This window comes from Thamnophis elegans, chromosome 3 (assembly GCF_009769535.1).
Source record: "Thamnophis elegans isolate rThaEle1 chromosome 3, rThaEle1.pri, whole genome shotgun sequence".
Taxonomy (NCBI): domain Eukaryota; kingdom Metazoa; phylum Chordata; class Lepidosauria; order Squamata; family Colubridae; genus Thamnophis; species Thamnophis elegans.
The window spans coordinates 136181666-136199023 of NC_045543.1; the positions used below are offsets into that span (position 1 = coordinate 136181666).

The 17358-nt window shown below is 40.1% G+C and overlaps 1 protein-coding gene across 1 annotated transcript in view; it reads right to left on the reverse strand.

The window, feature by feature from the left end:
* DCC (DCC netrin 1 receptor) overlaps positions 1–17358 on the reverse strand; it is a 774549-nt gene that overhangs the window by 81907 nt on the left and 675284 nt on the right. The window contains exon 23 of the mRNA XM_032213902.1: positions 4832–4994. Coding sequence (XP_032069793.1) covers positions 4832–4994 — 163 coding nt within the window. The remainder of the gene's footprint in view (positions 1–4831; positions 4995–17358) is intronic.

Here is a 17358-nt window from a genome sequence, read left to right on the forward strand (position 1 = left end):
GGAAGAAAGGATGGCTCAGAAAGGATTAGCATCAGGATTTTGATTTAGTGGCTAGGTATAAATGCCAGATTTAGCTTACTGTATCGTATAAAAAGTCCTGCAGCTCAAAGTTCTACTCAAACAATGGCAAAGTGACACAAAAGAAATACAGATTCATATGCTTGCCCTGATAGCATTTAGCTGAAGATATTTCTACATCGAAATGCTGCTTTCCCATCCTCCTTTCCTTTTGCATAAAGGGGGGGGGGTTGTTATGTGGCTCAGTGGTTAAAGACATTGAGCTTGTTGGCTAGAAAGCTGACAGCCCAGGTTGGAGACTTGAGCACCACATGATGTGGCGAGTCCCCATTATTTGCCCCAGCTCCTGCCCACCTAGCAGTTTGAAAGCATGCAAATGTGAGTAGGCAAATAGGTATCACTTCAATGGGAAGGTAGCAGTGTTGTGTGCATGTTGGCATATAGTCATGCTGACCACATGACCACAGAAGTGTCTTTGGACAATGATGGCTCCCTTGGCTAAGAAACAGAGATGAGCACCACTCCATATGAGCCAATAGTATGCGGTGGCAGCCCCCCAAAAAAGCCAATGCAATCCTAAATTGCATTAACAGAGGGATACAATCAAGATCAAGTGAAGTATTAATACCTCTCCATAAAGCCTTAGTAAGACCACATCTATTGCATCCAGTTTTGGTCACCACACGATAAAAAAGATGCTGAGACTCTAGAAAGAGTGCAGAGAAGAGCCACAAAGATGATTAGGGGACTGGAGGCTAAAACATATGAAGAATGGTTGCAGGAACTGGGCATGGCTAGTCTAGTGAAGAGAAGGACCCAAGGAGACATGATAGCAGTCTTCCAATATTTGAGGGGCTGCCACAGAGAGAAGGAGTCAAGCTATTTTCCAAGGCACCCAAAGGCCAGACGAGGAATAATGGATGGAAATTGACCAAGGAGAGATTCAACTTAGAGATAAGGAGACATTTTCTGATGGTGAGAACCATCAACCAATGGAACAGAAGTTGCCTTCAGATGTTGTGGGAGCTTCATACCTGGAAGTTTTCAAGAAGAAACTGGACTGCCATCTGTCAGAAATGGTGTAGTGTCTCCTGCTTGGATGGGGGTTTGGACTAGATGACCTACAAGGTCCCCTCCAACTCTGTTAATCTGTTAATCTATTAACATCACACTACTGAAAAGGGGAAATATTTACCTTTTCCCTTGTACATGTTTTGATAAAGGGAGCCTCAGTTATAGTGAATCAGTGGTGGGTTGCAGGTGGTACGCCCCAGTACAGATGTACCAGAGCCTGCCCGGAGCACCAGGTACCATTCCGGTACTGTGCTCTGGAGGGCCCACCTGCCCTCCTTACCTGTCTTTAAAGTCTTTGGCGCTTCCGCACACAGCGCATACAGTGTCTGAGTGACACTCGGCTGAGCAGTTGGAGCATCGCGAAGGCTTGTGGAGGCGTCGCTGGACAGTACGACGCATGTGGACAATGCTACCACATTCACTACAGTGGTGGGATCTGGAACCCACCACTGTAGTGAATGTAGTAATAAGAATATATAATTTGAGCTTTATGACTTATTGTCATTAGTGGTCTCAGAGTACAGTTGAACAGCTTCCCTGTGGCCATCCAGTACCCAGTGTACATACATCTAAACTCAGTATTAGAGCCAATATTTTAAAAAATACAATGCTGGAGCTCAGGGAGGTTGTGCACAAAGCTGAAAGCAGAAATTTATCCAACGGGAAAATAGCTGAGAGCCTGAAATGGCTAATACTGTATATTTTCTGAGCACCTGGGTGATCATTTTCACCACTCATCTTCAAAGCCTTTCCCAGACTAATGGTTGCTTGCCACCATTAGGAAAAAGTAGGCTGGAAGGCATTTTAACAAGAGCTTAATTTTCTGCCTTCACTTGTAAGATTGACTTTATTCAAGCTAGCTACTACTTTAATGGGTTCAAACTAATGGTTTTCTAAGGTAAAAGAAGAGTACCCTTATACAATCAAATTCTCATGTCTATTTTACTTTGAAAATACTTTTATATTCAAAAACAAAACCCATATTTTTGACTTCACTATGCTTGCTGTTAAAGGGACACGGTGGCTCAGTGGCTAAAATGTTGAGATTGGAATTCGGCGGTTCAAATCCCTAGTGCCGTGTAACAGAGTGAGCTCCTGTTACTTGTCCCAGCTTCTGCCAACCTAGCAGTTTGAAAGCATGTAAAAATGCAAGTAGAAAAATAGGAACCACCTTTGGTGGGAAAGTAACGGCATTGTGTGCGCCTTCGGCTTTTAGTCATGCTGGCCACATGAGCATGGAGACATCTTCGGACAGCGCTGGCTCTTCAGCTTTGAAACAGAGATGAGCACTTCCCCCTAGAGTCGAGAAAGACTAGCACATATGTGCGAGGGGAATCTTCACCTTTATGCTTTCTGTTAATCACATGAAAGTAGAAATTGTGAGTGTCTATGGAGATTCTTTTATCCTGGTCATGGTTGTCCCAAATGTGCTTTTTCAAAAGGCATCTGGACTTTGTTTTTCCTTGAAGATGTTTCGCTTCTCATCCAATAAGCTTCTTTAGTTCTTCAGAATTGTTGTCATTTGAAAAAACACATTTGGGATAAAATATGGTAAGGAACTGAAAGCACAAATATTTTGGAATGGAAGGTTTTGAGGGACGTCTAGCAGACACACAAGGATGTGGCTATCATACGCAAACCTTCATTAGCCCCAATGGAAGACCTGACACCTGAGACCTAAGCCTTGTTGGGTTGTTGTTGTTGTTGTTTTTTGCAGATGCTTCATTATCCAACTAGTAACATCTTTGGTGCTAGCCTAGCCCTAGCCCAGCCCTGAACATGTTATCTCATTGGGTAATGAAACATCTGCAAGAAAACAACCAAGCTCAGAGATCACCAAGGACCCCACAATTCAATCCAGAAATACAAATATTCACTTGTATTGATTTGATTGACTTTTATCAGTGAGAAATCACAGTGGATAGAGTTATTTTAAAGTAGTGTTTCCTCATCTGGGCAACTTCCAGATGTGTGGAGTCACCATTCCTAATTCTCAGCAATGATCGTAATGGCCAAGGTATTCTGGGGGTTGAGGTACAGGTATCTTTAAATTATCCAAGACTAGGAAAAACTGCCCAAGAGCACTCCAGATATCTACATCTCTGCTTCTCATTCTGTCAAGTCTTTAGTCTAGGAGAGTGATGGCGAACCTTTTTGCCATCGTGTGCCAAAAGTAGGGCTAGTGCAGGAGAGTCATGAGCAGCCATGCCCACAGCCATAATTCTATGTATGTGATTCCCCCCCGTGCATGCGTGTGTGACCCCGCCTCCCCCCTCTTTTTGCTCGCAATGGACCCGTTTTTCGTCCTCCCTCCTGGGGTGGGCAAAAACGGCGTCCCCGTTCCCTGGAGGCCCTCTGCAGGCTTCAGAAGGTTTCTCTGAAGCCTCTGGAGGGCCAAAAATGGCCCTATGGGCAACCCAGAAGTCCGTTCCGAAACTCCTGGGTTGCACATAGGGGCGTTTTTCTCCCTCCGGAGGGCGAAAAATGGCTGAAAATGAAGGCCAAAGTCAGCTGGCCAGCATGTGCATGCACACGGGAGCTGACAGGGCAATGCCTCATGTGTCCTAACAAATTGCTCAGTATGCCACCTGTGGCACATGTGCCATAGTTTTGTCATCACAGGTCTAGGATCTCAATTGCTTCATTAAAGATCTTAAATTTCAAGCAGGACAAATGATCATTCATCTTCCAACATTCATTCTCCACTTGTTCATTTTATACAAAAGTATAAAATGGTGGCGCAGTGGGTAGAGTGCAGTACTGCAGGCCACTTCAGCTGACTGCTATCTGCAGTTCGGCGGTTCAAATCTCACCGGCTCAAGGTTGACTCAGCTTTCCATCCTTCCGAGGTGGGTAAAATGAGGACCCAGATTGTGGGGGCGATATGCTGACTCTGTAAACGGCTTAGAGAGGGCTGAAAGCCCTATGAAGTGGTATATAAGTCTAACTGCTATTGCTATTGCTATCATGCACTTTGGATATTTGGCAAAATAGGCCACACTGTATCTTCTATATGAACCAAGACTTTCAATTCCCTTGCATTTTTTTTCTCTCTGTGGAGATGGGAATTCAATCTTTTCTTTGAGTTTTAACCATTTCAGGATTCACATTGCAGCTCCTTTGTGTTTTTCATCTGAAAATATAATGGAACCATGCAGCTAAATTCAATACAATAGTTAGATAACGCTCTGGTGATTTAAAAATAAAGAACTTCAGAGGGTGTCGATTGCCAGCTTTATTGGGGATATGAAAGCTCTATTAATTCCTGCTCCAGGAAAGGTGAGTCTGAACTCCCATCCTGAGAAAGAGGAAACGGTCATTTATTCAATATATTGCTGTACTTCTTAATCATCATCACATTTAAGTGACCATCTGGATTGTCGTCCAAATCATAGAAATGTGCTACTCTATTTTTACTTGTCTGTAGTACTATCAAGATTTACATTAATGGGAAAAGGCTCCAGCAATCTTAATCATCACGGTATAGTTAAGTAAGAAGGAACTAATCATTTATTCACTATATTACTGTACTTCTTAATCATTGTGGTATATTTAAGTGACCATCTGGATTGCTTCTCAAGTCACAGAAATGTGCTAGACAGTTTTTACTTGTCTGTAGTGCCATCAACACTTTGACACAATTCAGGAAATGAAATCATTGGGAAACCTCCCTGCAATGACATGATATTAAGTATCTCAAGCCCTTGGGCGAAATGACAAAGATGTTCAAATGACTTACTTTCGTTGCTGTGCTGATGAACGCCTTGTACAAATCACAGCCACAATCACCACCACAATGATAGTGATGACCCCGACAGTCACAACAATAACGACGAGAAGATTGCTGTTCTTCTGAGGGGTTACACTTCCATGCGGAGGGTGCATCTGTCCAATGGGGGGCTCTGAAACATTAGAAATATGTTGGTGGGTTGTTTTTATTAACTGAATTGTTAACATGAATTGCAGATATTTGTTTGAGCACTGAAGCAACCGAGAAAATTATTTCAGGATTAGTTCTAGAAAGAGTGCAGAGAAGAGCAACAAAGATGATTAGGGGACTGGAGGCTAAAACATATGAAGAACAGTTGCAGGAACTGGACATGGCTAGTTTAATGAAAAGAAGGACTAGGGGAGACATGATAGCAGTGTTCCAATATCTCAGGGGCTGCCACAAAGAAGAGGGAGTCAAGTTATTCTCCAAAGCACTTGAGGGTAGGACAAGAAGCAATGGGTGGAAACTAATCAAGGAGAGAAGCAACTTAGATCTAAGGAGAAATTTCCTGACAGTGAGAACAATTAATCAGTGGAACAACTTGCCTCCAGAAGTTGTGATTGCTCCAACACTGAAAGTTTTAAAGAAGATGTTGTATAACCATTTGTCTGAAGTTGTGTAGGGTTTCCTGCCTAAGCAGGGGATTGGACTAGAAGACCTCCAAGGTCCTTTCTAACTATTCTATTCTATTCTATTCTATTCTATTCTATTCTTTATAACAAATATTGAAATTTCTCTCTTCAGTGAATGATTGAGGTCTGATACAAGGTCATTCATGAGATAATTTGTCCATATCAAAAAGAAGGGTGTGAATTCTCTTTAATTTCAGAATGATTGATTATATGGTCTTCAGTTATCAAACCTCTGCCCCCAAATGTAACAAAAATGCATCCTCTTTATGAAAATTCAGCTCTGATACTCAACTTGACAGTGATTTCAGATCAAAACAGATTTGACAATTCAGAGCAATTGAGAAAAACGAATGAATCTCATCCGTGCTTCAAATGAAAATGCTGATTTGATTTGACTGCGTGTTCTGATGGCTGTTTAAACTGATAAACAAATCAAATGTATTGTTTGAATGTGATTAGCATGAACAGTCATTTATGCCACAGCCATAAAATAGTGTCATTTGGTTCTGTGAAGTTTAATGTACTAGATCTCCAAACATGGAGGATCTATGATTGGTTCATATTATCATGCATTCATGCATTACTTCTATAAATTATGCTGCCACCATAAACAACTGCAAGAACTGGATATAGAGCCATTTAATATATTGGTAATTATGGCAGGATTGCCTTATCTTGGTGGTAGTGGTGGTAGTTATAGTGGCATGTTCCTGGGAGGGTATGTCAGTGACTGTCAGGAGAATATACTTTAGGAGTGTTACCCATGAAGGTCTTGCCAGCTGCCCAGTTAAAGCAAGTAGCAACTTATACTAGGCAACAGGAATATAGGAAGATACTGGAAATGGATGATCACTTTAGTGACAATGGAAAGGCCATAATCTCATGATATGTAAGAAATGACAATACTAAACCATTCACTTTTTATTTTTTTATCAAAATCACACAAATATGCAATAAGCATCCTACTGAGGAAGAATTGAGGATTACTTTGGAGTACTAATGGCATTTGTGGTAGGTATAGCTGGATTAAAGACATAGTTGCTGATGTTGTTATGCAGAAAGAAAGGAAGGAAGGAAGGAAGGAAGGAAGGAAGGAAAGAAGGTAGGAAGGAGGGAGGGAGGGAAGGAGGGAGGGAGGAATATATATATATATATATATATATATATATATATATATATATATATATATATATATATATATAAATATTATATATTTGCATTTGTGCTGATAAATAAATAAAGGGAGACTAGTATAACTAGTATAGATTTATTTCAAGCTATTTAGCTCTCATCAGCTAGCCATACCCTTACTGGGAATATATGGCTTTATTTATTTATCAGCACAAATACAACACAAATGTAACAAAGGCAACAGTAAAAATATTGGGTTTCTGTCTGCATGGTCTCTTATGATGAGCCGATGGACAGAGAATGGAAGCAGTGAACTTCCTCCCATATTTGGGCATACCAGGGGTTGTGACTTTAAATATATACCTTTCTCCCTGGCTCAGCTGATAAGGAGAGGAACTCTGTGGCTTAATGGTTAACACATCTGCCTAAGATGCAATATAGCACAGGTTCCAATCCCAGTAAGGGTATGGCTAGCTGATGAGAGCTAAATAGCTTGAAATAGATCTATACTAGTCTCCCTTTATTAATTTATCAGCACAAATACAACATATATACATATACATACATACATACATGTGTGTGTGTATACATACATACATACATGAATATCTGTAGTTGTAAAGGGAGAATTACTACTTATGGCTAGAGATACTTATGAAAAAGTTGGAAATAGTAAGGAAAAATGTATTTGTACTGTAAGTCACAGCAAATAGATATAAAGAAATGATTTATTTTCTGCCAAAGTACTATGTTGAAACATGCCAAATGGACAGAGAATAAATGATTCCAAGAAGAATAAACAAAGGTGGAAGGAAAATACTGGAATTTGGTACAAGTGACATATGTTAACATCTTATAACTTTGAAGATATTTCATCATTATCAGAAATAGCAGACAGATGAAGGTAGCTTAGCTCTCCAGCAGCTACCAAGTCATAAAGCTATGGAAATAAAATATCCACAGAAATATGGCAAGAAATAGAAGAAGAAACAGTTACGTTTTTATCAAAACTAGGTTTACAAATGTGGAAAACAACACAGAGCAGAAGAGATCAATCTATATAGCATTACTTAAAAAAAAAGAGACTTAACAGAGTTTGCAAAGCAGCACAATGTTCTTAATTTCCACATGCTAAACATGTAAGAACCCCATAGGAAAAGAGCAATACCAGATGTTTAATATGGTTTTAGAAAAACCTGAAAAACAAGAGACATTATAGGTGTTACATGCTGGATAATTGAGAAAACCAACAAAAACAAGTCAACTGGTGACTGATGATTAACAAAAAGCCTTTGAGTGCATAGACCATGCAAAGTTGTGGAAGGTCCTTAGGAAAATGAAAATCCCAAAACATCTCATTGTCCTGATGCAAAGTTTACAGTGAAGATAAGACATAGCAAAACAAAATGGCTCCGGGCGGACATATCATCTTGGTCCAGTGTGAATTGACAGATGTTTTTCAACTACCCAATCTAGAGTTGAAAGGCTGGTTTAAAGACACACAACCAGCATATGAGGTTAGGAGAGGACTACACCTGGGTCTCCATACTCTTGCTGAATGTCTTAGAGACCAAAATGTTGCTGAAATCTGCTGCTTGCAGTCTTTTTTTAAGCACCGTACAGTACTTAGTTCACATAAAAGTCCCAAATCTATACTTTACTGTAGCACATACCCTTAATGCTTTTGTTAGAGAATTATTCAGACAAAAATGTATTTTTCTATTCTACGAGAAAATTGGGTTATACTCTGAGCTAAGTATGGACAAAAAGGTATACTTGAGAAGAAATGTGCATGGAAATTCATGTGCATATTTGTGCTTTTTCCCCCTTGGCAAATTAATATCCTGCGATTTATAAGATGAGAAATTAGAAGAAAGCTAAAAGTTGTTTCTCCAGCTGGCTGGAGAATTCTAGGAAGTTCACAAGTCTTAAACTTGCCAGGTTTGGGGACTCCTGCCCTAGAGGCAATGGGATAGCAATGGATGTTCACTTGCGTTGGCACTAGATGGTTCCTTGTCCTACCGGCTTTTTTAAAAACAAAGTCCTGTAATTGGAAATAAAACAAGGTGACGTGGCTGCCAATGAAGCAGTATGCTTAGTGATAGGATGCCTCAAACCTACACCAATTGAAAAAATATACCCTCTTACTGGCATTTCCCCACCTAAGATCAGGAGAGAAGTAACAGCAGATAATAAGAGAGCTAAGCAAGAGAATGATCTTCAACATTCTCTGAATGGACATATGCTGACTCAGATCTAGGCAAAACTTTATCACAAGAACAAACATTCTTGAAGGTACACAAGAAGAAAATCAAATTAAAAGATGGAGGAAGGAAACCATTGAGCAAAGAACAACATTAAAAAAGGATAGGGCTGAAGGATCTGACCTCCCTTATAGTATCTGGAGGACCCTGAATAGGTTGAGAATTGGAGTGCCTAAATGTAAAATCAATATCCTCAAGTGGAGGATCTTAATTCATGCTATGTGAATGTTCCGGTATGTTGGCTACTACCAGAAACATGTACCAATGACTTATTGTTGGCGGCCAATGATAAAGCCAAGAAGGTGACTTCATTCTGGTAGTTTAAAGTTTGATCTAGACAGAAGGAGAAGGAGAAGAAGAAGGGGAAGGGAAGAAAGAGGAAGGAAGGAAGGAAGGAAGGAAGGAAGGAAGGAAGGAAGGAAGGAAGGAAGGAAGGAAGGAAGACCCAGAATCACTTGATACTGAGATGGGCATCATATAAATTTAATTTATTGATAAATAAATATTTCAGAATCCTCTATCTCAAATCCTGAAGGTACAGTAGAGAGCATGCAAGTTACAAGGTAGTAGAAAAGTGACCATATATACAGATGTGAGTGATTGGAGATGGGAGAGGATTATATGATTCGCCTTGTTGTGGAAACAAGCCAGTCTCTTCTGTCTAAAACTAGCAACCACATTTATTCATGTATCATCAATCATTTGTGCAAAGTTTTCATACTGCCTTGTCAATATGATCTGGAACTTCCATTCTTGCAGGAGCTCTCTAAGATTTGCAGAATATTTTGTTCAGAATATGCCAGAAAGAATTATAGAGCAGGGTGTTATTGTACTTTGATGGTAGCAAGTGGAGCCCTGTGGAATTTTCCTGCATGGTTCTGCAATGTTCTTCATATATTTATTGATCCATGGATCAAATCTTAAATACATATCCTGTGCTTTGTCCAAAGTTAGGCAAATCTCTTAATTTTATTGCCTTTCAGTTTCTCATTTTCACAAATATCACACAATTATTCTTATTTTCTCATTTTTGCAAATATTAAAGCCAGATTGTCTATGCAAAAAACTTTTTTCAATGTTTGCAGTAACATCTCTATGTATTTTGAAGCCCATTTCTGAAATGTTTTTTTCTATTTTGACTAATATATAAAGGTAAAGGTTCCCCTTGCACATATGTGCTAGTTGCTCCCAACTGTAGGGGGTGGTGCTCATCTCCATTTCAAAGCAGAAGAGCCAGCACTGTCTGAAGACGTCTCCGTGGTCATGTGGCCGGCATGACTAAATGCCAAAGGCACATGAAATGCTGTTACCTTCCCACCAAAGGTGGTTCCTATTTTTCTACTTGCATTTTTACATGCTTTCGAATTGCTAGGTTGGCAGAAGCTGGGACAAGTAACGGGAGCTCACTCCATTAGGTGATGCCAGGGATTTGAACCGTCAAACTTCCAACCTTTCTGATCAACAAGCTCAGTGTCTTAACCACTGAGCCACCCTTGACAAATGTGTACAAACTATTTTCTTTACTTCATTTTTAGGAATATATTCATTCTTTGATACACTTTTCCGTAATACTCTTTTTATATTAGTGGTAAATAGACTCTGAAATCTGAACAACCCAGTTTCCATTCTTGTATTGATTTGAAAATATTAAATTAGATAAATCTGCATTCAAACGCAAACAGACATAATCATTCCCACATCCCAAAATTATTTTGATCACAATCATTATGTACATTGACACAGCATGGGTTCCTGAAATGTGATGAAGATACCGCATAGCTGGTTTATGAGACTCATTTTCTTTAAAAAAAAAAACAACAAGGTGTTTTATGCTGTAGAAATATATCTGTGGCATGAAGATATAAAAGATTAGAATTTATGAGAAATATCCAACTCGCTTGATCTATAGGAAGTCAACAACATACCGCTCCACTTTCATATTTTATTCCTCTTACCTCTTTTGTTTTGTTTATTATTACTATTTTTGTAAAGAAGCTACATATAAAAACAGATACAATTTACTGCCTGCCAAGGCCACATGAATTCTGCTCCAGAAAACAAAAGAAAAGAAACAGACTGAGGTTTAGAACAGAATCCTAACAAGAGAAAAAAAAATATGGTTGGATACATCAGAGAAAAACAGCAAAAACCTACCAAAAATTACAATGGTCTTGCACTGCTACAGGAAAATCTGTCCCTATTTACTTGAAAAAAGCTGGCCTCAATGAACTCCCATTACAAAAGAAAGACTAGTCATTAAAAAAAACCTTTGTAGAATATCCAGCTTCTCTATCATGTCAATGAAGGGAGAATAGGGGAGGGGGGAATAATAAGCATCAATTAAAATTAACTACCCATAAAACACATAATGGAATTTGCTAGTACCTTCCAAACTGACACCACTTTATTGGGAAATGAACTTTCATGAACAGCAACTCCAATAAAATGGGTTAGTCCTGATGGCAGTGGTGGTGAGATTCAGTCAGTTTGTACCACTTCAGGAGAAGCAGTTGTTAAGTTTCTGAGCAGTTTGGTGAACTGGTGGTTGGAAGAAATCATTAGGGCAGAGAACCGGTTGTTAAATTATTTAAATCCCACCACTGCCTGTAGGCATCACCAGAGTACGTCTACCTTGTTGCCACGGACTAAACATGGATCTTCTCCCCATCTAAACAAAGTGGTAATCTGTTTGTAGAACATAAAACATAGAATAGAACATAGAATAACCGAGTTGGAAGGGACCATAGAAGTCTTCTAATCCTTCAACCCCCTGCTCAAGAAGGATACCATTTCAAATGGTTGTCTAGTCTCTTTCTGAAAGGCTCCAATGATGGACTACCAGAAGTGGGTTCCTACCGGTTCGCACCAGTTCGGTAGAACCGGTTCGTCAAATCTACCGAACCGGTTAGAAGAGGTTCCACCAGTGGACCCGGAAAGCAGGCCACACCTACAGAAGAGGTTCCAAAATTTTTTGAAACCCACCACTGTGGACCACTCACAACTTCTGAAGGCAAGCTATTCCATTGGTTGATTGCTCTGACCGTTAAGAAATTTCTCCTTAGTTCTAGGTTGCTTCTCTCCTTAGTTTCCATCTATTGTTTCTTGTTCCTTTTGGTGCTTTGGAAAATAGTTTGACCCCTCATCTTGGTAGTAAAGTAGGACGTAAAGTGAGATTTGGACTTTAAGTGTGAAACCTACTGGGTCAGGCTGGACAGCCTCTTGGGGACCCTTTACTTCTGTATTAAAAGGCCATATAGGCAGAGTTGCAGCTTGCAAAAGAACAGGAAGTGAGTGCCTAACCGCAGAGTTCGATAGTTCTCATAAGACCACAAGGGTCAGCTAAAGGTTGCTTAGAGACACATACTCAATACCTATGACCCAAGACAAAAGTAGAAGTAAGACCCTATCTACTTATAAGGCTCTTTCCTCAAGGTAACCAATAAGAAATGAAGTTAAGCATTTCCATATATGTTGCTCTTTGGAAGATATATAAGAAACTGTCTTTTCTATAGGTTTTTGTCCAGATGTTAGAAATTATTATCTCTGTCTGGACCTTTTGGCCAAAATAAAGCTTATCTTGATCTCGCAGTCCTATCTCTTGATTTTCTGCAACAGTAGGTGCCCCTCAAATATTGGAACACCGTAGAAACGGTATTCGGCAGGTTTTGACCAGTTCCGGTAGCAGAAATTTTGAGTAGTTCAGAGAACCAATAAATACCACCTCTGACTGGCTCCGCCCCCATCTATTCTCTGCTTCCCGAGTCCCAGCTGATTGGGAGGAAATGGGGATTTTGCAGTAACCTTCCTCTGGATGGGGGCAGGGAATAGAGATTTTACAATATCCTTCCTCTGCCACACCCACCAAGCTACACCTACAGAACCGGTAGTAAAAAAATTTGAATCCCACCACTGGAACACTGGTATCATGTCCTTCTTTTCACTAGACTAGGTATATTTTTTTTGGATGTTTTAACCTCCAGCCCCCTAATTTGCTCCATCTGCAAATATTACTCTTTTTTCTTTTATTTTCAACAATTCTCTCTCTTATAAACCAAATCTTCCATGTACATGTATTTCACTTCTTCCTCTTATCAGCAACAAAGAAAAAAATGCAGAATGGGGAATAAAGTGCAAGGAAAAAATTGATGGAGAGAGAAAGGGGGGGATTGACCTGTTTGCAATATAAGAAAGGGTTAAAATTTATTAGGAAAATAGTTCTTCCCATGGAACTCTTAACCTTCACATAATTCTTCAGGTTTCTTTTTCCCAGCAGTGATATTTGCAGCTCTTGACATTTCTTTTATTTTAAACAGCGTCTTCTGTTCTAATCAACTGATGTTAAGTAAAATAGATAAGATGACAGCCTCAATCATGGCTAACTATTTGCATGGAAACCCCTCATTTGGAACATACAGTCAATTGTGGTTCGTGCCATTCCCAAGAAACCCAAAATGACATTGTTGTGGCCCGCCAGCTGCTAGTGGCAGACTCGGATGGTGAAGAGGTTGGGGAGGAACCTGGGCCAGTCCTGGAGTCTGGGGAAGGCTCTGTTGGATGCTCTGCATCAGAAGCAGAGACAGAACCAGGGCTATCCAACATTTCCCAGCTGCCTTCGGAGTGGGGAGGAAGAACATCTGGGGCCTGTTCCAGATGCGCATATGCGCAGAGCTGTTAGGAGAGAAGAACAACTTAGGACAAGGAGTCAACTCAAGAAGAAAGGCAGATATGGACACTGAATGACCCCTCCTTGGCTGGGGAATAAATAGAAGAAAAAGGGAGTGGTGGTCGTAGCAGACAACTGTTCGTATTTCTTTCGGAAGATTTGCTTATCTCAGAGACTGCTTGCCAGAACTTAATTTACAGCTTTGCAGCTGGAAGCTCCCAGACTGGCAAGTATCCCAAGGAACTGATAAGGTCTGTTACTGCAGTTAACCCTTTGAGGTATTATTGCCTGGACTTTTAGATGTGTGAATGCCATGAATTCACAGTAGGTAGATAAAGAAGAGTTTTTCAGGACAAGGAGTCTGTTTCTTGGTTCTTCTAAGGCTGGGTCAGAACAGACATGACCCAGCCTGAAAAAATGACATGGAAAGGCAGACCAGTCTGTTCCTCTCCATCTGCTGAAAGAAAAGCAAATGCAAATGTATGCATTTTTTACATAAATTGTTTCCAAACACACCCTCTTTTTAAAAAGCCAGGTCCTTTAAAATCCAAGGCTGCAGGAAGGAACTGTCTTATCTTTCACTAAGGCTTTAGAAAACAGAGGGAGATTTGCAAGGTTTAAGGGAAAGTAACACAGAAAGCTGGAAAATATCAAAGCCACGCTGAGTGTGCCACCAGCCATTTCCTACTGCACTAAAATCCATTAGGTTAGGAGTTGGTGGAGCTCATCAGACATCATTATCACCATTATGTCCTTGAAGATGGGATAAGAGGAGTGATGGACTTTTATTTTCCTGCCCACTGGTGTTTATGGCATAATGGGCCTCCTATCTGCCGACTCATTTGATTGCCTGCTTTAATGCTCTGCTCACAATCTGGCACAAAATATGTTAAATTAATGTATTGTGTAGCATACTTGATTCAAAATTATGATTGCTATCCTTTCAGCAATAATTGATATATCAAGTCTGGTTTGATGATCTCTCTCCCTCTGTTTATGTCAATGAAATCACTGAAAGAGACTGCATACTAAATTGTATGGTCTCCGGAAACAGCTTCCGTGCTTTCTTATATTAGTTTTTGCAAAGACAATTTAGCAATGATAAGTGGATCAGAAGAGGACTTATTTTAATTGTCTCCTTTGGGGATAGACTCCCACTTCAGCCAATTTTTGTCTGAAAACTTGCATGGCTCCAATTGAACAGATTGTAGAAGTTTAAATCTAGAAGTTAGCTAATACATAAGAATAACAAAATAACCCTGATGGATTAGGTAAAGGCCAGAAGTGGTATTCAGTTGGTTCGAACCAGATCACCTGAACCGGTAGCAGGAATCACAGCTGTCCTGGCTCTATGCTGTCCTATTTAGGCATGTTTTTGTGGCCAAGGGCATGCACGGAAGGTATACATGTGAGCAACGTGCATGCACAGAAGGTCAGGCACATGTGCAGAAGGTGTCTGTGTGCCCACATGGTGAACTGGTGGTAAAAAAATATGCAACCCACCACTGGAAAAGGCCCACTGAAGCCCAATATTTTGAACCAAGCCTTCTTATCCTTTGTTCTCTTGTAGGTGACATTTGGAAATGTGCTACCTCTGAACTCAGAGACTACATGTAAACTTTAGGACAAATAGCTTTAGTAGACTGGACCTCTATGAAGCCACCCAATTCATGTTAATACTACTCTAGCAAAAGTTGCAATGTGTGGCTGTGAAAGTTGGACCATAAGAAAGGCTGAGCACCAAAGAATGGAGGCCTTTGACCTATGGTGCTAGAGAAGTCCCTTGGACTGCAAGGTGATCAAACTGGTCAGTCCTAGAGGAGATCAACCCTGACTGCACTTTAGAAGGCCAGATCCTGAAAAGGAAACTCTAATACTTTGGCCACCTAATGAGAAGGATGGACTCACTGGAGAAGAGCTGGGAAAGATTGAGGGCAAAGGAAGAAGGGGACGACAGAGAATGAGGTGGCTGGATGGAGTCACCGAAGCAGTCGGCGTGAGCTTAAATGGACTTCAGAGGATGGTAGAGGACAGGAAGGCCTGGAAGGATGTTATCCATGGGGTCACAATGGATCAGATATGACTTCTCAACTAACAGCAACAAGTAATACCTACACACACACACACACACACACACACACACACATGGGGGGGGATGCCGGAGGCTTTCCAGAAGCCTGCAGAGGGTGAAAATGGCCTCTCCCAGCCCTCCAGAAAGCCGTAAGTCAGGTGACCAGCACGCACATGCGCCCTGGAGCTGATGGCTGGCGTGCCAGCAAATATGGCTCTGCGTGCCACCTGTGGCACCCGTGCCATGTTTGTCATCACGGCCTTAGATCAACTCTCTTAAAAAGCTTTCTCTCTCTGTTTTCACACATAGAACCACAGCTTCCCATAGTCTGTTATATTTTTTCATGTGATATCCCAAAGGTGCTTTTCCAAAAGGCAACTGGACTTTCCTGGCGTTTTCCTTGGAAATGTTTCGCTTCTCAACTGAAGAAACTTCTTCAGTTGTATCTAAATAATGAGGAAACCATTTCCTACCATTCAGTTAGCCCTGAAGAAGCTTCTTCAGTTGAGAAGAGAAACATTTCCAAGGAAAACGCCAGGAAAATCCAGTTGCCTTTTGGAAAAGCACCTTTGGAACATTGAGGACCTGGATGATTGAGAATCTCCATAGACTGCAATGCCTTTTTACATAGAATTATTTTCATGAGCCTGTCCATCATTCTTTGTAAATAGCTGGGTTTTTTTTCTCCCCTTATTTGATTTCAAACATTTTTTACATTTAGGGACAGGGGGAATCCTGAGAAACAAACCTAGAAGTCCTCAGTTTCTATCACTAACAAGACAGAATTATAACAACAATCAAGAAGCTTCATTTACTCTGCCTTTGTTACAGAAAATTCTTAGCTATCAAATAATATCCTGACTGTCAGCATCTGGATTTCATGATACTATTTCTGATTCATGCCCCTAATATACAAAGGGACATAATGACAACATTAAGCATCCCTTTCTCATTTCATGTGTTGAAAAACAAACCCATCTGATTTAATCAGCTATTGGCTGGGTACTAATGTTGTATTTTTATGAATGGTTTTATGCAACCTTCAGCTACTCATTTCTCCCAATGTATCCCATAGTTTGAAAATTCTAAATTCCCATTAGTCAGGGAATGGTGTAATGATAGCCTGTTCAAACAAAGTTAGCAATTATTACATTATATTATTTTTTTGAAAACCAGAGGAGATTTTCCTTCATGGTTTGCTATATTGGATCAGGCTTAATTAAAATTAAATTTCCATTAGGACGCTTACAATATAAAATAGAAATGTTACATCCTCAAATGCATTTTACTTCTGCTAAATTATCTGAAATTTTTGTCATTTTATAATTTCTAGTTGCTATTTTACACAACATTCTCCAGGCATTTTATTCAGTGGAAGCCTCATTGAACTAAGGATAGTCTATGCAAGGAAACCTTATAGTAATTTGGAATTCAAAAGATCATATTGGCCACTATATGATTTGCACTATATATAAGTTGCAAATGACACCAAACTGGCAGGAACAGCCAACCCTCCAGAAGACAGGGTTAAGATACAGAAGGATCTTGACCAACTTGAACATTGGGTGCTATCAAACAAGATGAAATACAATGGTGAAAAAATATGGTTCTATATTTAGGCAAGAAAAACAACATGCACAGGGACAGTATACAGAATATGGAACCTTGCTCAATAGTAGTAACTGTGAGAGGGATCTTGGAGTCCTAGTGGACAACCATATAAATATGAGCCA